General features: G+C 32.7%; 1 protein-coding gene across 1 annotated transcript; it reads right to left on the bottom strand.

Annotated features, from left to right (window-relative positions):
• Positions 1-8,023: 8,023 nt before the first annotated feature.
• Positions 8,024-8,946, bottom strand: LOC147407478 (protein SMALL AUXIN UP-REGULATED RNA 12-like). Its single transcript, XM_086436065.1, has one exon. The coding sequence runs from the start codon at positions 8,863-8,865 to the stop codon at positions 8,404-8,406; it is 462 nt and encodes a 153-aa protein (XP_086292191.1). The 5' UTR covers positions 8,866-8,946; the 3' UTR covers positions 8,024-8,403.
• Positions 8,947-22,841: the final 13,895 nt, after the last annotated feature.

The following is a 22,841-nucleotide window of genomic DNA, read 5'->3' as shown; positions in this document are numbered from 1 at the left end:
CATTTATTGCAATTAAATAATCCTTCAGTGTATGTTTAAGAAGAACTTTCAACTTGTGTGGAATGTTGAAAATGATCATAAATGAGAAGTAGCTCAAACCTACTTATTATCATATTAGCATTTGAAGGAAACTTATTGATCTAAAAAATTTATGGATTTTTTGAACGATAATGTCCTTATTCAAGCATCGAATAAAAATATCTCTCAAATTATTTTTAAGATATTAAATTAAATATAATAAAGTCAAAGTATCTAATATAATTATCAATATGTCATCTAAAAGACCTAAACAAGCCCTTATCTGATTCAATGTGTTAACATAATACTTGTTGTTATTGTAATGTTGCATGCATAATATATGATTTTATCCCTTTTTATTTATTTCATTACAAGTAATGAAAAGTATTTCTTATTTATTGGACCAAATAAGAAGTGATCAATATTACAAGAGCCTCTACGTTGAATGGTAAACCTTGATATAAAATCCGATACAACACTTGACCCAATCATAACGTCAAAAGAATTCGTAATACCTTAACTATCATTGAGATTTATATAAGTCAAGAATCTTCCAATCCCGAGTTCGAAGATTATACTCATAACTTAGGTCCATTGTTACCAGGGGTGGATTTACAGTGGGGGCTCTTGTCCCCATAAGAATTTTGAAATATATTGATTAGTGAACTATTGCAACAGATTTTAGCTATGGATAAAAAAATCTGTCGCTATTGCCTCTCACAAAAAAATTTCCACTCTTAATTGACCCCACAACTCTTGTTTTTTTTATTCTTAGTTGTCCCCCACAAATTTCCTTTTACTCTTGATTGCTCCCACATGAGCAAAATCCTGAGTCCGCCCTGACTGTTACGAGTCAAAAACATGATACCCATAGCTCAAGAAGACATTGCATCTTCTAGTAAAGACATGATACAATTAGCGTGATCAGAACAAACCAATGGAGGTACTGATTGATTTGATGGATCGTGAAATGTGGTAGCTGTGCAAAGAAGATTAAACCATCTCACCAACTCTTAATGCATTAGAAATAGGGATTTTATGTGCAAAAATGGTGGGAGATGGTGACTTGTAACAACAATCTCTATAGTGAAATTGGGATGTGAAGTCCAGAAATTTAGTCGACATTCAGTAAAATTCTTGGTGTATTATCACTCTATTTTATTTTTGATATTCATACGGTTGATCATGCTTGTCGATCTCAACACAATTTACCACTACAGTTGATTCATTCAAGTTTTGTTGAATTAAGAATGTGACACTGCCTTCTAACGTAAGCAACAATATTATTTAATTGACTAAGGCATTTGAAGTGAATTAAAAAAAAAAATTAATAATTGTAACATGCACACTCCTTAAAGTATGCAAAAATTTTAATGGCCCCTCACAATTAATATAAGAATAATGATTATTCTGTGATGCGCCCTCTGACACATGCCCCATCACATAACCATTGATCATTTGCATTGGGATACACAGAGTCATAAATTATTTTCTTGTGTATCCCAAGACAAATGATCTACGATTTTGTGATGGGGGCATCAAATATCACGACTCTTATTATAATCTATAAGAAGTTACATAGGAAAGGCTCTTCCATGACTAACTGTTGGAAGGAAAAATTCCATCAGTGCCAGCTTGTATGATGCCATCCTCTATTTAAAAATGATTCAAATGGATGAGTATAGCAATAATAATAAAGAAAGCTGTAGCCTTGTTGTCTAAGGTACATTAACATTTAACATAAACAATCATCTATATAAGTAACATGTACAATATAGTATGTAGCAAGGACGCTTCATTGTTAACTAAATCCACATAGTTGTAAAGGTTGAAGAGATGCTTATTAATTTCAAAAGCCCCCCTCTTTTCAAGGGTGGTGGTGGAAAGTGATGGATGATGATGCATGAATTTCAATGAAATTATTATAGGGTGGGATGGGATTGCTTTATTTACATTTTGAACTTTAGCTTTTGTGACCTTTGCGTTCTTAGTAAGAAAGCATTTATGAAACAGAGTGAGATGAATAACATTATAACGTTTGGGACCCCCAACTCGATCAATACAGCTTTTGTAATTGTGTAATCTGTACACCCCACCATTCTTTTTGCTACCAAAGTTATGCGTATTTTGATTCGTTTTGCCCTGCGTACCCACCTCAACGTGTCTACTCTACCGCTCCTACCAGTTTTTTTTTTCAAAAAAACTGGATCAAACCAATAATATGATTGATAAGGTATGACTGAATTGTACAAAAAAAAAAAAATTGGTTTGATTTTGGCATGTTTTACTTGATAGATGATGGCTTTTTGGCTAAAAAACTGATCTACTTAGTTACTTTAGCAGAGAATGAATCTACATTTACCCAATAAAAGTTGATTAATGGTTAGTTTAAAATTTTAGAGAGTTCCCATTATATAAAACTATAATCAGATTAACTCCAACTCTTGGAATCACAAATTTTTTTCTTTAAATTTTAATTCCACGAAATATTCTATGAATACTCCTTGGGGATTCGCACTAAATATTAAAAAAATTGAAGAAGAAAATATTAGTGTGGACATACAATGAAGGTTTCCATTGACAATATATATATATATATATAAGAGTCATGGCCAGAGATAAAGACTAAGGAAAATATAAAAAGACTTGTATTTTTATTTATTTATTTATTTTCATCTGATTTCATTTACTTGTTTGAACATATAATTCTAAGTATTACACACTGGAAAGAAGTGTCTCATCCAACTGAAAAAACAAAAGACGTAGATCGAAATTCAGAAATCAAATCTCTCAGATGTGTGTAGAAATCAACTTCCACCCCACAAGACTATAACAGCATTGTCCGTATCTTAATGTCTTGAGGTGATTATTAGCAATGTCATCTCAATGCGGAACAATAGTAGTCGAAATTTGTGTGGTGTGATCCATATTATTTATAATATTTTAGGTCACTTAAGTTGCTAATTATGGTTTGCTTGACTAATTAATCTGGTTTTAGTAGGGACATTATGTTCTTCATGTGGAACGATAGTAGCAATGTCATTTCAATGTGGAACGATAGTAGTTGAAATTTGTGTGGTGTGATTCATATTATTTATAATATATTAGGTCACTTAAGTTGCTAATTATGGTTTGCTCGACTAATTAATCTGGTTTTAGTAGGGACATTATGTGCTTCATTGTAACCTAGTCACCGAAGTGCTTGATTAAAACCTAATCAGTAGATAATGTAGACAATATAGAGGAAGATTAAACGCCAACATCAAATCTCGATACTCGAAAAAAGTACAAAATGACAAATAAAAAAAGAAAAAATATATATATAAAAGGTGGATTTTTAATGATTAGACTTAATAATATTGTTTGATTTAGGAAGATTACCCATAATGTCAGGGACCACCCTGAAATTTAGAGATAAGTCTTAGATAATAATATCGATGACGACAATGGTGCACTAAGATTATCAAAAACATAATTATTATAGACATCAAACTAGGCATTTTTGGAAACTTAACCACCCTTTTAACTTATTTGTACCAATATAATTTTCATGAACAAGTGTTCTAAAGCATAAAGCGAGGCGTTTGGGAACTTAAGAACTTGAGGCGTAAGCATCAAGAGTGAGACGTTGGTCTCATGTACAATTTATCAATGGTACTCACTATCTCTGGGCCTGAGTTACGACGACTATTTCATGAGACCCATGGATCTGATTTGGAACTTACGCAATGTCGAGGCACTCTTCTACACATGAAGCTTATGTCTCTCCTCATTGGTGTCATGAGGAATTTGCCCTTTAGGGTACAACTCTGGGTATATGGCACTACCTGATTTAACTATTATGACCATAAAATAAATTCTCAAGGGTATTGCAGATTCCTCTTGGGCTATGGCTATACTTAAATGGGCCAATGTGGCCCAATAGGCTTTTTCGTGTTTTATCCGATCCATTGAATTTGTGTTTTAATGGTGGGGATAATTTATATTTTTCATGAGTCAATGAAATAAAATATGCTTATTACACTTTCTACTTTCCATTTGAAATGTCATTAACAAAAGATATTGGAGTTGGGCTTTGCTAGATACAAGCACATTTGTTAAGCCCAAGATCAATTCCTTGTGGAGATTGGGCTGGTCTTGTACTTGTAATGATACAGGATGGGCCAGAGCCTTTTTATCAAGAGTGATGGTCCATTTGATAATATCAGAATTCTTTATACAAAGGAATAATACAAGGAATATTGTTTCAATGGATCGGGTTGATTTGGTACCAATCCAATAAGTATCCGATCGGACCCTTGTCAGATCAACCCTTTATCATATCTCAATAATAAGATCCAATCCGATCCATTAACAATTGGATCGGGCCAAACCCAATTTCATATACAAAATCTAAGTAAACTTTATATATTTTAATAAATATATACTATAATTTATATACTTTTAAGCATAGTATCGGATTGGATCCTTATCAGAATCCAAAACATCGATGAAGACCTATCCGATTGTCAGTTGTGTTTGTGAATATCATTAAGAAAAGATTTTTGACAGTATTATACATGCCCACATATGTCATGATTTAATAGATATGATGGAATATAAGGTGGCCAAGAAAGTTGATGGCTGATGATTCTAAGAGGGTGACATAAGAAATTAATTATGTTCCCATAACAATATTTGGTTTGGGGCAATAGAACAATCTTTCTTTCCTCCACAAGTTACATTCAGAAGATCATAAATGATAAATTCGCGGATTGAAGTTCTCGGTTCTGCAAATTTCTATCAAATAAAATAAAAAAACGCTTTGGTGGTAAGAAATTTCATTTGGGAGCGGATCCTCTGTACCTCGCTTTTTGTGCAGCTCTTGTTCTACAGTCCATAAAACATCAATTTTTTAAAAATAACAACCAAGTCCTCTTAGACTCGAGGTCTAGATCAAATTTGAAAAAAAAAAACAAAAAAACAAACGAAATAAAAACATTCCCCACCCCCCACCCCCGACCAATCAAGTGTTTGAAAATGGACGGTTAATAATCTCCTAAATTTAAACGAAAATGATATAACTGTATTGATGATGTGTGACACCTCTCAACCATTGAATATAACTACAGAGAGTTACAAGAAAAGCGAGCTACATTTCCATTTCCGGAGCGGATCCTCTGTAGTTCTTATTCTACAGTCCATAAAATATGAAATTTTAAAAAAATAATAACCCAGTCCTCTTCTACTCATCGTTTAGATCAGATTTGAAAAAAAAAATAATTTTGAAATAGATACGTATAGGACTAAATGTATTAGACCCTATATTAATAAATCTTTGCCCTAATGGGTTGGTAATTGAAATAATGACTTGTTTAAATGATTTCAATTTAAAAGAACAATTATTGATTGATTTTCATCTTAAAACTAAGGGGAAAAAAGTGAAAATCGTAATTCTTTACATACATCTTCAAAATATTTGAAAAACCCCTTGAAAATAACTTCTTCTTCCTTTTTAAATTCTTTCTGATGAAATGGAATCTCCAAAACTCGTTTGAGATGCCTAAAATCCTTTTTTTTTTTATATTGAAAACAATGAGATTGAAACTATGCACCAACAAATCATCAAGATTATTAAAAGAAACAAAACATCGGGAGATAACTCACACTTAAATATCTTAATCAAAAGACTATTATTCACTTCTTAAATCTTTTAACATACAAAGTGATATTTAATCTCTATGTGTTTATTGTTTTGTCACTTGTTTATTCTTTACATATTCGTTGATTTACAATTTCTTGCACTAGCTCAAGATCTTCAACTTTCTTTTTAATCTGCAACTCCTTATGTTCTTCGAGGTGCTTGCAACACAATCTCTCCGACTCTCTAGTCAGAATTGAATATCAAGATTAGCAATTCTATTTTTGAGGAAGAATCACTTACCTTCAACCATTTCTCCTCCCTCTATTTATAAGGTTTCCCTTACTGTTTCGTTTGCCAAACAGAATATTCTCTTTTTAGGCAACGAATTAACGTGCACCTTATTATGGAATGTGTCTACATTCATCTCTTATTACTTGGGGATCTTCCTTCAATCAAGGATAATCCGTTAAATTTTGGATCAAATCATATCTTATTTTATTCTGAATCCTTAATCCCTTGGAATTCGATATCATCGCTAGCCCATACTGCGAAACATCATTCCGAGTCAGAATTGTCGTTCTTATCCCAAGGTGGGAATGTTGTCAATTTACTGATTCCTCGGACTCGGTACTTTATAGAAAGTCAGTGCATACCGAGTCGGAAATGGTGCCACATGTCACGATCTCGTGCATTACAAAAAAATTATCCTCCACAATGATCATATATAGGTTTGAGAATTAAATCCAAAATCTCCAATTCCACAATCAAGTTTTTTACCACATCACATCTCCTACAAAGGAAAGGAAACATAATTGTTCCTGCTTGATGCAATACATTTGTATTAATTATCCTTTAAACTTCAGCTTACCAATGTTTGGTAAAACTTAAGACACTAATGCCCAGAGACCTGACCTACCCCTTATTTCATATATAAATTTACCAAACTTATAATCTAGTTTCTCCTTGTTTCGATCCCCAAAACCTTTTAAATATCCTATGATCCTGCAACTCACATAGCTCAGATCTTCCAGTTCACTCCAAATGGTTGTTGATTGTTTGAGAGTGCACTTAAAACTAAAGGGCCTTAGAACCATGGCAAGGGTGTAAACCTTGCAAGGCAAACTTAAAGGTAATGAATGGGCTTCAAGCCCGTTACCCATTAAAAAGAAGAGAAAAGTACTTAAACGACCTTGACGAAGGGATTTATTTTTAAATAATCCTTAAGTTTTGCATGGTACCTTGATAGGACATTTAGTAAATTTTTTATTTCTTAATGGTCCCTTATTATTGGTGAACTGACTACTTTTTTATTTTTTGTCGAACTTGATGCTTTTTTATTTGGTATCAAATTCACCACCTTTTATTTATTGTTGAAATTGACACTTTTTATTTACTGGTAAAACTCACATGTTTGGAGTTTTTTCGACTAAAATACATGGAAAGATTAACTAAAAACTTGAGATAACAACTTGGTTAGATGATTTCAACCTAAAAGAACCATTCGTTATTGATTTTCATCCTAAAACTAAGGAAAAAAACTGGAAAAAAAAAAAAAAAAAAACCTAATTTTTTACCTATATCTTTAAAATATTTGAAAAAAATTCCTTGAAAATGAATTCTTCTTCCTTCTTAAATCCTTTTCGACGGAGTGGAATCTTCAAAATTCAATTGAGATGCCAAAAATCCAATTATTTTGAATAAAGACGATGAGTTCGAACGGTTAGGACATTCACTCGTGAGAAATGTGGGAGATGAGGTCCAATAACTGTTTATAAAATAAAAATTTACTAAATGAACTACTAAGAGAATGGTCCAGGAATTATTTAGAAAAAAGTCCCTCACCCAAGGGTTTTTAAGTAATCTGTCAAAAGAAATTTGGTTTGGAGCAAATGAAACGTACCCATTGATTAATGGAAAATGCTAAAACGACAAAAAGTATTTACTGCGATTCTGACAAATCTGACGTGGGATGTGCATATAACCATAGATGTGTTTCTTGTGATACGAGAAAAAACCATTTACGATTATGTATGCATGTCTACGTCAGACTTGTGAGAATCACAGTAAATCCTGTGTGACCCCAGCACGACTCTTGATTAATTTGCTGGCCACCGATCAATCTTTAGCAACTTTTTTGATGGCATATGATATGGCTATCAAAATTGTGATACAAATTGTGTTTGTGTGTGAGTTGTAGTAGATATTACCTCATTTTAACTTATAAAGCGAGAAACAGCATCAGGCGTAACAGAACAAATGGCCATGGGAGAGACTTCTTTCACGTGGAGTGGGACCCACAACTCCTTCATCATATCGAGTCACAGATTCTCTCAAAATATTCATAAAGAAATACAAAATTATAATAATATCAAACAAAGAATATTTAATAATCAAACTTCTCTACATATTCTATTAATTAATCAGTTTTTATTCACAGAATTTACAAAAAATAAAGAGAAGGCTTGGAAAATGACTCAATTTTAACTCTTGATACTTTATTCCTTCCTCCGATTCAAACTCGGGACGACTCAGTGGAAACCCCATTTGCCATCTCCATAGATTCTCCGTAATAAAACAGACTCGCCAATCGATGGTAAGAGAAGAAGAAACCAAGAAATTACAAGACCCAACTCGGTGAACTCGTAAGAATTCAAGAAAAAAATGGACACTCACTTTACATTCTACTCAGTTCAGCTTTTGGGGGTTACTCGATTCAATCATAACTGGAACGAGTTACACTACCGAGTCAGAATCAGATACTTTTAGCAGATTGATTTCTCAGGAAGCCCATTTAGAAGCGGCCGAGATTCTGGCCAGAAACCAAGATTACTTCTCAAACCTACGTGGCAGTACCTCTGGAAATCCTCGAGATTCAAGAACCGAGATGAGTTGTTCGACTCAGATCGGGAGACATACATGAGGATTTCTTCGAAAAGTGACTCGTCGCATGGAATCGTTAATGGACCTTGGTTGGTGAAGCCGTACTCTTCCTCAGCCTTAACGAGAAGTTGCTTAAAGACGGGGTAGTTCAGATACTCCGCGCGCAGAACGAATCTCATACGACTGGATCCCACAGTGACCGCCACGTGTCCCGCTGGAACATCTGATGGAAACCAGCCGGATGTGCGGGACGCCATAGCGGCTTTCTGACGCCATCTCTTGAGCATTTGCCGGAGTCTGACAATGTGCCGGATTTTGCAGCATTTTCCGAAGCCGGCTGACATTCTGTCAAACAAGTGTGTCTTCCAGTTGGCTCAAGGAAGATGATTTCAAGAGTGAGAGAGAGAGAGAAATTGGGGGTTTCGAGGGAAATAGAGAGTTTGTTATATAAAGGATAGAGTACTAAAATGCCCCTCGCTTTGGAGATAACTACGAAGTTGCTCTTTTCTTTAATTATCGTCATATTTTTAAGAAGGATAATGCTGAAGTAATAAACCTTAAAATGTACATCGATTATGCATTTGTTGTAGTGGTGCACACAGACGCTGTTCATCGAGATACGTGTGAAAAGTATTTAAGGTTATATCTGCACCAACACATCAGAATGTCAGAATCGATATACATTTCAATGTTACCCCCAACATGACTCTTTGCCATTGGCGCCCCCAACTTTTTCTTATTACACTCTAAATAAAATAAAGGAAATAAATGAATAATTAAGAATTGATAAAAGTTGGGGTGAGATTTTTTTTTGGATTTCTATATGTTAGATTTAAGATTTTATATAAGCCTAATCATTTTTTTTTTTTTTTTTTTGAGTGTTATAATGTTGAGATTATAATTTAAGTCAAACCTTTATAAAGTTTGAAGAGTGTGTTTTAATCTTTGATTTGTTTATGATAAATAATATAAGAAATTAGTGTGTTATACATAAAAGTTGGAGTGCCAATAGTAACTCTCAAAAAGAAAAGAAAAAAAAAAAGAAAAAGAACTAGAACCTAATACTCTATGTACATTGTGTATCAGGATAAACTAGTAACCCGACCCCATTTATATTGGAGCAGGTTCTAGTTGACCCAGTAAGTTCGTGGACGTTTTGGGTCAACTTGAACTGGTTTTAGTAAATCATCCCCTTTTGAACTTGATACAATCAATAAGTTGAGTCAACATAGGAATTTAACCAACTGAATTTTGTTTTTTTTTTTCTTTTCTAGTTTACTTGGGTGGCTAAATTCACATAATATATGACATACATATGAGCCCCATCACAGAATTATAGATCATTTGTCTCAGGATATATAAGAAAAAGATTTATGATTGTGTGTATCCCGAGAGGAACAATGTATGGTTCTATGATAGGGGTGTAGTGTCTACCCTATGTCATAGGGGTGTCAAAAAATCATTATTCTACATACAATTTAATTAAGAGAAGCTTAAATTCCAATGAAAATATTATGTAATTACCCCTAAAACATTAAAAAATAAAGATTTAAAAAACTATCTAAACCACTCAAAAGATTTTAAAGACTCAGAAAGGCCAAGAAATTGTTGCATTATTCAATGAATGGGGAATTCAATTTCACCACAGAATGTATATTCTATTTTCAGAAATTTGACAACGGTAACATTAATGACGACCAAAACAAGTTAAAGTTACAATTAGACATTTGGATCTGCACTTACCTCAAACTAATATGCATCTCAAATACAATTTGAATATTTATCCCCAACAAAGTTCAATCAAAACTTATCCATTAAAAAATATTCCCTTCTCCACATTAAGCATTTATTTTGAGGGGAAATGATCTTTACCACTTTAATCTAGAGACTTGGATCACCAAAAGAACCAAGTTAGGATTACAGAAAGAAGTGCATTTAATGAATCGATAACCATCCAAGAGCTTGGTCGGTCCACTTAGTGAATGGTGGGGTCCTATGTTATGGGAGGGGGCTTGTGACCCATACATCACTAATCAAGGATTGTGACCCCACCCCAGTTGTTAGGATTACAAGATCAATGCTGATCGTTGATTTTACCCACTCCAAAAAAGTGGAAAAAAAAAAAATATTAGTGTTAGGATTACAACATCAATGTTGATCGTTGATTTTACCCACTCCAAAAAAGTGGAAAAAAAAAATAATTTAATAAAAATAAAGTTATATTATATTTTTAATAATTATTGTGTTTGTTTTATCTCTATCTTAAGGAATTTTTTTTTTGTCTCTCCGTATCATTATCTTTCACAAGTATATTAATTTTAAAAATAAAAGTTAAGAAGATTTAAGATTTAGGGAATATATGTATGATTTTGCTTACAAACAATTAGATCTTAAGACGCAATTAATTAGTTATGAGTAATTATACCGAACTAGAAAGTCTTCCCTCGTCCATACTCGGCTGATGTGGCATGGGCACAGTTTCTTAGGATACACTTGCAGCTGTGTATCACGAGAAAACAGATCTATGGTTCTGTGTCCATCCCACGTCATCCGAATGAGAATTTCTAATTCGAATATCAGCTCTCATTAGTTATTAACTGAATGGCACTACTGAAATTATTATAGACTTAGAAGGTCCTTTTGAGACCATTGCAAATGATGACTCGGCACCAGTCCACTTGTACTGCCATGGTTTTGCGCGGTTAGGATGAAAACCGTTGTGTCGAGGCACATCATGTGATGACATGGCACCGTTTATGGTAGTTATATTAGCGGGTCTCGATCGACCCCACCATCCAAGTTGCGTATTGCCCTATACTATGTGATTTTAAATTTAAAAGAGTCCAGATCGTATGCACCGAGGGTGGAGGAATGAAATCCTCCATCCACAATTCGTTAAATGCCAAGTAAGTCATAATTTAAGAAAATTTTAAAAAAGAGATATTTTAAGCATTAATTTAACGAAGGATAATGATGAAATAACATTGTGCAGGGAGATTTTCTAACATGGATGTGTGTCATAATCATAATTATTTTTCATTGAGATACAATCTCCAGTACGACTCTTCAATGAATTATGTCTTACGTGACATGTGTTGAGGTGTGAGAGGAGGGCTTCAATCCTCGACCATGACTGCATATGATCCAGTCTTATAAACTTATAGTACTTGATGTTTTCTTTTTTTTCTTTTCTTAAAATGATCAATCAAGATTATAAACAAGCATTATGCATGCGTAGAATTTCTTTAAAAATTAGCATAATAATAATAAGGGACTATTCCACTAAATTATTTGAATATGATACAAAATTTTGTCTTTTCACAATCAAAATTAGATATTTTAAAAACACCCCCTATTAAATTGATGATATTAGGTTTACCCCTTGGCAAAATGTAAGATTAGATTTACCAACTTAATCGAAAGTCAAAGTTATTTTTTCTTGATGATTTAACAATGAAATTTTGAATAATGCTGAATTGACCTTAAGATTGTTGTACCTCACATCACACATCTTAAGGTGAAAGTATATAGGAAGTAAGAACCTATACACCTTCAGAATGTTTGATATGAGGTACAATCATAAGGTCACTCCAATACAATGCATGGAATTTTAATATATTTTTTTTCCAAGTTTTGATTTATCAATTTTAGTATTTGAAAAGTACTTTAAAAAAAAAGTCAAAATTTCTTTGTTAAATCATCAATAAAACGCAACGTTGTCTTAGAGTCAAATGGGTAAACCTAATCTTTCATTTTGCACTAAGAGTCGTGCTAGAGTGACCTCGATGGGGGACACACGGGGGACATCTTGACGTGGTGGCGCATGCATGTCCATAAATGCATTTTACTCTTATCACCAAGAAAATGCATCAACGTGTATGCACTGCCACCACGTCAAGACGTCCCTCACGTGTCCCTCACTAAGGTCACTCCAACATTAATCCAAACCTAATATAACCAATTTTACAGGGGTGTTACTAAAATATCCTTCAAAATTCAAATGTCAAGCACAAGATATAATTTTTAGGGATGTCAAAGATGATGGATTTTGAACAGAAGAAGGAAAAAAAAAATCAGATGTATAATCCCCCCAAAAAATTATGATATTTTTATTGAAATTTTCTTGAATTTACCCAAATCAACTGAATTGAATACACCACCAAATAATGATCAAACTCAAAATTTGTTACCATGATTATGAAGGGAGAAAAATCAATTGCCAACTTCAAGAAAATGTGTCATCCCAAGTCTAAGTTATATTAATTTTGAATCCAAGAAATATAATGATAGTGTCTCTAATATCATTGGAGATGGGCAAGTCCCGAGAATATAAAACTTACAATGCACATCCATGAGTACTATCAAGATGATGTCTGCCCATGTTACATTAATATGGGAAGAGTGGACATGGTAGGATGTAGATACATGTCCATTTGACCTCTTGTTGGCTCCTATGTGAATGATATTAATCAAATAAGTCACGTAATATATAGGTGTACTAAGTTCTATAAATATGAATTCATTTATAAGATAAAATATCTTATTTTATCTAATCTAATCTTAAATTTTATAAGATTTTCACTTGATTTAAGTGTTGAAGTGTGCTTGCAAGTCGTCATTGACGTGATAAGAGATTCACAGAGTTTCATAGACTAAAAGATAGATCGGATATTAAGCCTTCAATTATAATATGGGATTAAAGTTTTCAATGAATAAAATTATATATGAAATCCAATCCCTTGTGTTCTAATAACTTAGGTTTGGATTGAGGATTTTGATTCCACTTGATTGGATAAGGATTTGATCTGATAACTTATTAGATTATTGCATAACCAAATGGAGACCCAATTTGATAAAATTTGAGAAAATATATAAATTATAATATATTTTTGAACCTCTGATGTTTATCTAATCATAATTTATCTTGTCCAGACTCGATTGAATGATTGTCAAATCAAATTTAGATCCGATAAGAAGACCTAATCTGATAAAGATATGATCAATACATTATTGGATCAAATCAAGATAAATCTAAGTTAAATTGGGTTTGTTCAAATTTGACCTAATTCAATCGAATATGATCCATTGACAATCCTATTTGTTTGGATCAGATGCAACTCTTAATGATAGATCTAATCCTTAATGGAGCTTGTATCTAATGGGTTGCCTTATTATTTGGGGGAACTGCAAGTCATTCTAAGTCTTCTTGCCATGAACCAAATGTGGGAATGATCATGTGCATGCATCAGCTGTAATACTAACTACAAAGCGATTGAGATTTGTGACATTACAATTGGTTGGGCATATTTTTTTCCTTTCTTAGGTGAACGTGACTCACTCAAGCAAAGTCTACCTTTGACTAAATGAGAGCATTTGCTCTATCCTGTTCAACCGAACCAAATTTAGATGATTGTATGAAGGAATACAACATTTATACATCAATCACTGATTTCTACCAACCGAGGGTTAGTTGAGATGGTAAGGAGCAACTGGATTTGTATCTCAGGTCATGACTTCGAATCTCTACATGCCCCTCCACATAAATGTAACTATTTAAATATTGTAACACTTGATAGGGATGGTGCGTGCACCCCAAGTAGATTAGTCTCACCAAAGGTAGGGATAGTCCCTGGACTATCAAAAAATTAAAAAAGTATTAATTTATATTTTATATGAAAATTATATTATACAAGCCGTATAAATCAAAATTAACCCTTGTCCGACCAATTAGATAAAAGATAGGTTTGATCATTGCTTCTGTTATTAAAACATTTGTTTGATGCTTGATTGACTTCCTGTGATATTGGTGGAGGTGTACAATGCAACAAAAATGCTTACTAGTCGTATCCTGAGGAAAAGCATCTATGTGATGTGTGTGAAAAATCATCTATGTTGCAATGCACATCCCCACATCAGCTCAATGTAGGGAGTCACTTTAGCATTTTCCTTTGTAAGGTGAGACTCAAACCATTTTTTAGAAACGAAATGTCAGTATATGTGGGGTCAAAAAAATGTGGACCCTCATAAATGCCAAAAAGGTTTAGAAAATCTTCAAACTAGAATCAGCCTTGATTGATCCCAATTTTTAGATTCTCAATCAAGCGGAGGAAAATGAGGTTAATTCTTATAAGAGTCATGCTAGAGTAACATTGAAATTGACATTATTTGTAATATTGGTGTACACAAAACTATAGATGTTTCTCACTAAAAACATCTATGATTCTATAGACACATCTACATCAGCAATGTCTGAAATGATATAAATTTCAATGATACTTCAGCATTTTTCTTGTATTTAATTAGATAAGGTAGAGAGAGAGAAATTATAAAACATTAGAGGAGGGATTAGGAAATTAAAAAAGGATTAAGGACATGGTGACAGACATCAAAAATAGTTAATTGGTTTTACAAGACGTGAAGAGGACGTGTTTCCTACAATAGCCACAATAAAATAGTGGGCATTAGTGCTTTCATACATGTTAGGAATCTCTTTTATCAACTTTGCTTTTTGGTTGTTAAGTTCTATTTAAGGCCACGCATCTCGCTGACACGCATATAACTTACTACTTTTATTTTGGCTACCAAAAGCGATGCTAACGGATGAGATTATTTTGAGAATTAATGATACAAAATTAAGTTTAGGGACTCAATTGGATTTCTAGGTGACTCATTTCCAAACTTGATGGAATCGACTTGACAAGTCAAATCGTCAATTCGACTCTAGGGACATTTAAGTAGATTTTTAAAAATATGCTTTGAAATTGGTCAATTGACTCAAAATATTAGTCCAAGCAAGTCAACAAATTAGCCCTAGTATTGAGACCGACTAGTTGTCGATCACCTAATATCAACTGCACTCTTTCAATTGAAAATTTCCTCTTATATGCCATTGATATAATTATACTTTCAAATTAATTAAAAAAAATTGCATTCTTTCTTTGGAAACTGTACTATCTTAGGACTTGCAACAATTGCTAGTGATCTTGTCTTATTGTACTCGACCCTAAAGGATGAACCTTAGTACAAAAGAAAATAGTATGAGGTTTAGAGAGGGAGAATCTCATACCTTTTTGTGTCAATCACCCATATATTTATAAAACTCGAACTCTACAATCCTTCATGATCCTTTTTCCAAATTCACTTTCTTCCACTTTAATAGTATGTTTTAATTAGGAATGTATCTAGTCCTTGTTTCAGTGTTCGTTCAACTATTTGATTTAGGTGTTTCTCTTTTAATTTGTGAGTTTTCACTTTCATTCTCTGTGTATCTCAGATTTTTTAGGATCTGATTGACCTAGACTTTTTGTTGTGTGTTGAACCTAACCGATCACTTATGTTTGTTCCGACCCATCGAGGTTCATCCTTCCTTTTGATCCGAGCTTCGATCTCTCCTATTTTTATTTTTATTTTTTATTTGGATAACAAACCTCGGTGCCCTTTATCCCTTCCTGATCCTAATGTGTCAAATGTCAATTCCTGATGTCTTATGAAAAATATTCCCCACGGAAATTATAATTAACCTAACACTACTCTACCTCTTGTAGATGTTGTTGCACTCCTTCTTTATATGTTAAAATCTTATTCTTTTTTGTTGTTTGAAATTAATGCAAAAAACAAAAACAAAAAAAACAAGAATTGATGTGCGAATTGATAGGAATATTTTAAAAAAAAACACACTTCCGACTTCAATATTCCTTCTTAATTAGGTTAGTAACAGATCTTTATTACTTTCACCTCTACAAGGGAAAATTTTAAGTGTAATTATTTGGATTCTTAAAGTTTTGCCATCTAATTTATATTTTCGAAAACTGAAGGTTAAGACAAAGACAAAGAGCTTACTTAATTAGATATCAAACTTTTGCCTATTGGGGCTCAGAGAATCATCTACTTGGAACAAATAACTATAATTAACAAAGTTAACAGCAAGAAAAGTCAATTAAGTGGTTTGTTTGCTAGCTTTGAAAATTTTTAAGAGACCTTTTTATAATAATCAAAGTGGTTATGTGCTCTGTCTTAAAAGTGTTATTAGGCTCCAAAGGTGATTAATAAAAATATATAGATATACGTGGACTTAAATAAACTAATAACAGTATCTATTCATCCATTATTTAAAACATAGTATTGTACTAAGCTACTTTTTTTTTTTATAAAGAGAATGATTAATTAATTTAATCACAAAGGAAAAAAATTCACCACAAATCTCGAGAATTTCTTTAAATATCTGTTAAATCCAGGTTTAACTTGGGATCTACAAATCTTGGTCCTATGTGGGCCGTCCCACCGACATTAAATCCAGATTGAGAAGGTGGACTCTGATATCTAGTCTTATATGGTGGACCATATATAATGTCGTATTGGGCTAGAGTCCAGCAAGTTTATGTTTTCTTTTATTATTATTATAATTATCATTATTAGTATTATTGTTATTGTTGTAAATTAAAAACCACAAAATATCGGAAATATTTTCTTCTTGGCAGGCAATTCTGATTTAACATTAATCAAATAGTTTGGCACATTCTTTATATGCTAACCATCTATGCAATCATGTTGTAATTGAGAAAACAATTTTTTTTTTCTAAGCAAGCTATGAATTAAATTAGGAAAGACTAAATACATTAATTAATTTCAATAATAATATATTAATTAATCTTAGTCAACGATTGTTAGCGAGGTTGTTCATACACTAATTCTTCATCATTTGAAATATATATATATTTCATCATGTGCTACTGAAATTTTTTCTATTAGTATATCATTAAAGAGAGAAAGAGAAGTTGATTTATATTACCTTTAATTTTAGAATAATGATTTTTTGACGTCCCCCTTCTGACATAAGATCCCCCTATGCTCTTATCATAGAACTGTAGATCATTTGCCTCGGGATACATAGAATCATAAATATTTTCTTGTGTACCCCAAGGAAAATGATCTATAGTTCTGTGATGGGGGCGTATATCAGAGGGCATCAGATATTAGTTTTTTTTTTTTTTTTTTCCATTACTGCAATTTACATTTTTAAAATAAAAAATAAAGCATCAAAGCTTATATCAATCACAATCTCATTCTAGTCCATGTTAAGTGTGTGGTTGATCATATGGACCATCAAATTGATCAAACCTAGAATCTCTCTTTTATTATAATCTTAACCATCTATTAAAGATGGGAAGCATTCAGAAGTTCTAAAGAGAGCCAAATATTTTCAAAATAGGGGTTACAAGTTTCGAAATGGGCTGTTTTTTTGTAAGGATGATATCTATGGTGAATAAATCATCATCACCAAAAATTAGTTCATTACGAAATTTCTAACCCTAATTTATAAGTTGAAGAATCATGGATCATTCAATTTTTGTAAATCACTTTTGATAGGGTTAGAAGTTTCAAAACAGATTGATTTTTGGTGAGGATGATCTTCCCATTTCGAAACTCCTAACCCATACATTGAAAAAATGTTTGTCACAATGTTTGGTTGTCTTTAGGGCCTCCAAACGCCACCCATTAAAGATATATAGAAATATTAACAAAGACATTATCTTTTCAATTTTATTTATTTCAAGAAGTGAAATTCATTGATCAAAAATCTAGGATCATTGCTTGGCTGATTATTGGACCAATCAGTCACCTAGGGTAGGCACATCCATTGATTAAACACATTGATTTGGAATTGCACCACTGCAAAGAGCCCTGGAGTGTCAATCCAGAAAATGCACATATATTAACAATGTCCACTGGGGTCCAATCATGATCGTATTAGGACTGGGCTATAGTGAAGGGTCACATCCATCTTGCAATGTGGGAGTCAAACCACATAGTTAAGAGAGGTTCATAATCACCATTACAATAGTAATTTGATGGAGAATCCCACAAATGAAGTTTAGAATGGCAGTGCAGCCTTTGACTTGTATGAGAGTATGATCAAAGATGATTGATGGAGACTTGGGACATCTAAATTTAGTATAAGAATCGAACAACAGATAAGTATCTCTGACATTTTTACTTCTTGTATCTTATTCTCCATTTTTACAGGTACATGGGAGGTGCACTCTCACGTACCCAATTCAACGCATTACTAATCAAAGAAACTTTTTAAAACCAAAAATAACAAATCTATATACCTCATCTTTATAAAAGCTAATTACAATTTTTAAAATGAAGATCCATTGAATCTCGTTTACATAGTTTTTCTTTTTCATTAAATTGTCTTATGAATAATGATTTTCTAACACCCCCTCTAAAATACGCCCCCATCACAGAATTATAGATTATTTGTCTCGGGATGCATAAAACATTAAATCTTTTTCTTGTGTATCCTGAGACAAATGATCTACAATTCTATGATAGGGGCATAAGACAAAGTGGGGCGTCAAGTTATCACAACTCGTCTTATTCCTAGTATAGATAAAAGAGGAGGGTTACTCCAATTTGGTGATCGGTCTAAAAAATCGTAAGAATGCTAGTGTTCTTAGAAGGTATTCAACCAAGGACAACAACATAGTGACATATATAGATAAAGGTCCAATCCAATTGTATTTATTGTGGGTGCATAATTATGATTTATGATGGGGGCCAATAGAAAGAGGCCATGTGGCCACTAATGCATGTGGAAAGTGGGTATGATGGACATGTATAGAATATTAAGAGATAGTGTAATCCATTCAATGAATGAGTAATTTCAGTCGAGACCCACACGTGTCAACTCTTCTAAGTCAAGAATAACACTCAGTTAGAGTAGCATGCGGCCGCATCAAATCACTCATCTAGTTATGGGTGGGTGACCTTTACAATTAAGGATAATGGTAGAGTTTGACAAGGGTTTAGTGCATCTTCAGGTAGAAGAGTGTTTAGGTTAATTATGATTGTCTTCTGAGATTAAGATTAGAATAATAAGGTTAAAGGTACGGACTTAAAAAGATAAAGATAGCAAGATCTTAATTTATAAGGGATAAGGATCAATTACAAAATTTTCTGTTGAAGTTACCTAAAGAGATTAAAATTTTCTTTAGCTATAAATACATAAAGGAAATTCCCCTTTAATTTATTCTTGCTAACTTAATTATCAAAGGGTATTGATCTGGGAAAGCATTCCAAATTTGAGATTTGAGTTAGGGCGGGGTAATTTTTTTACCTACATTAAGCATTCAATATGTCACTTTCTTTTGAAAAGTCAAAAATAAATAAAGAAATGGTTGAGTTCTATGTTAGTCAATTCATTTATAGTAATTTGAACCACGAACCAATACAAAGCAAACCAGTTCGTAGTATGGTTGTACTGGATTTGTAAAATCAAACGAACCACAAGCCCATCAAATTTTGATTGAGTTCGACGAATCAAAGTATGAAATTTGGCAAACCCACCAATTTGGTTCGATGAATCAAATATTTTTTTAATTGATTTTTTTTTTCATTGTTCATATTTAAAATTTAGATTGTTTTACTCATTTATTTCTATGTAACTTAGAATTTTTTTTAATATTATAACTTGTATGCTTGAATTATATATATGCACAAGCGAACCAAGCTAGTGAACCAAACTAGGAAATTAAAACGAACCCAAAAATAAATTTTCTCTACCTATCCCTACAAACCGAATTCATTTTAGATTGGCGAACCACGAATTTTAAACTCGAATTCAAACAGATTGAACAGACAAACCAAATAACATAGGTTGAGTCGATTCTAGATCAATGAAATCTCTTACGTGAATCATCAGTCCCAACATTACAAAAATCTTTGGTTTCCTTGAAATATATTTTGATGCTTTATTTTATAGTTTTCAACTTTTTAATGAAGTAAGTAGTTCCCCAAACCAAGAAGAGCATCTTTTAAAAGAACACAATTAGATGTGCAAATTGAATTAAAATTCTCAAGCTAGCTACCTTTTAAAATTTTATATACCTCTATCACTTCTCCCAAGACCCTTCAAATCCAATTTCCTCACCATCTTGTGATAGAGAAGGAAATGTCAGATGTGGGTCAGATTGTGATAGGTAAACCAAACAAAGATTCTAGGCCTATTAATCTCTTTGTATAAATATTTAAAACTAACTACATATAGTACGTACGTTAAGACCCTCACAAGCCTCCAAGAACAAGATATGGGGTCGATTGGAACACTATGGTGCATGTTCTATGAAATTTTTTGTCACAACTTCTGTTTTTTCAAGAATAAATTACACAAAAGCACATGGGGGAGGAGTGAGCATCACTCACCAACCTCTCTCTCTCTCTCTCTCACGGGAATATGTGGTGTACTTGAAAGAAACCCCATACCTGATTATGATTCGATGTCTTTAATATATTATGGGGGCAGGTATATTGCCAGGTATAATTTTAATAGTACCAAGCATGGTAGCATTCTTTCAGGGTAATTTCAGTTTACTTGGTTTGCTATGCATATTAATATGCTTTGGCTATATTTAAAATAAAAAAAAAAGGTCTGGGTAATATCAAATTATATATTTTATATGAAATTTTCTATATGGTTTATATGGTATAATTTTGAATACCAATCATGAGTACGAAAAGTCCCCAAATCTGCCGAAAATGATTGATGTACAAACTACCGAATTCTGGCATTTAATTTAATGTGTTAAGAGGAATGCTTAGGTTTGGACATCTGTTCAATCAAGCTGTAGTTTATAAGGGATTGGGACCCATAGCTAGAACGGACCCACATAAGGATTCTCTTTGACCAATCAAAGATTGATAATTTAAAAAAAAAAAAAGAAGCCCAATCATTGGGTATTAGTCAGGATCACAGGATCATTGAGAACTTCATGTCTGACCATCATAGACAATGTGGCAATTAGTTAGGTGTGTACATAATAAAGCAATTGTGTGGATTAAAGAGACCTAAAAGATATGGTGTACGTGCTGTACATATTCTGCGTAGGTAAGGATGTAAGATGTCCTAGCAACCAGCCAACTCATCATCGATCATAGTCTTTTCTTTTTCTATCAATTTTGTTTTTTCAAAGCAAGCTGATTAGTGGATGAAGGATGGGGTTATGAATCAACTTGCTTGTATAATATCATCTTATAATAATTAGTCAAATTTTAACTTTCAAATGAATTACTGACAAGAAACATTAATGCTGATTGCTTCTGACTAGCTGAGTAGCTATTTCTAGGTCATATATCTTGTGCAATTCTAGGTGGTTCGTTGCATGGTTAATGGCTGTGATAATAAATAAATAGATGACTTAGTAAACTAATGGGTAATATGGTTTATACTTGGTCTATTGTATATTTATATGGATTACATAATAAAAATCCTCTTCAGTAGAGATGGTCTTATATTCAGTTTGTAACTAAAGATTCTAATTAGGACTACATCCTAGGTGGATTGGCCCAAATTCAATCTGATTGATGGGTGAGCCTGAGCAAAGTTATGTAGAAAATGAGTTAAGCTTGGATTAGAATATCTCAACTTGACCTCAATTCGGGTTGAGGGATCAAGCAACCTGACTCAACCCAAACCCAACACTGATATACTAATATAAAAATGTTTTTATAATAATTATATTTTTTTTTTTGTTTAACTCTTTTATTTCACCTTATTATTATGATTTGTAGACAATTGGATATTGTTAACGTGAACTTTGATTAAATATGATTTGTCTTAATATTCACTCAATGATGGATTTGGAGGTTGTTTGTTATTTTATTTACTTGTGATTTTGATTTTGATGTTATATATATATTTTCTAAGATATATAATTTATTTATTGATTAAAATGAAATTAGGGATATTGAACGAGCCTACCCACTCAAAATTACCTAACTTAGACTAATCCGATTTTAGAAGATCAAGCTTAGGCCAGCGAGCTTGGGCATGATGGTCAGGTTGAGGGTTCTATCACTTGAGTTGAGCTTGCATTTAGCCAACAACTTTTTTAAAGACTAAGGCCTTGCTTGGTACGATGCAATGGAATCTAATTTACAGATGCTTAGTAACATTCTGAAATGTTTTTGCATTGCAAATTATTTGCATAAACCTCTTAAGCCCTTCATAAATTTCAGCAAATAGTTTGCAGCCCAGAAAGTGTTGCAAATGATTTGCTTGGTACCAAGCAAGGTCTAAATGAAAATTGTTTTCAAATTAGGGTAAAATATAAGAATTCATAGCTTCAACATAGAATTTTGTACGATTGAAAAGGAAAAAAAAAAAAAAAAATTAGAAGAGAGATTTTATGTAAACAGCTTTTAGAAGCATAAAATCATTTATAAATATCTGGTTGTGATAGTAAAGAAGGTCGATCACCTCCGAGGATCAACACATAAAAGGATGAACTCTATCCTCTATTTATTTTGCATTGTCTGC

This window comes from Akebia trifoliata, chromosome 3 (genome assembly GCF_017979445.1).
Source record: "Akebia trifoliata isolate Shusen 1 chromosome 3, ASM1797944v1, whole genome shotgun sequence".
Lineage (NCBI taxonomy): Eukaryota > Viridiplantae > Streptophyta > Magnoliopsida > Ranunculales > Lardizabalaceae > Akebia > Akebia trifoliata.
This window is presented reverse-complemented; position numbering and strand designations above follow the sequence as displayed.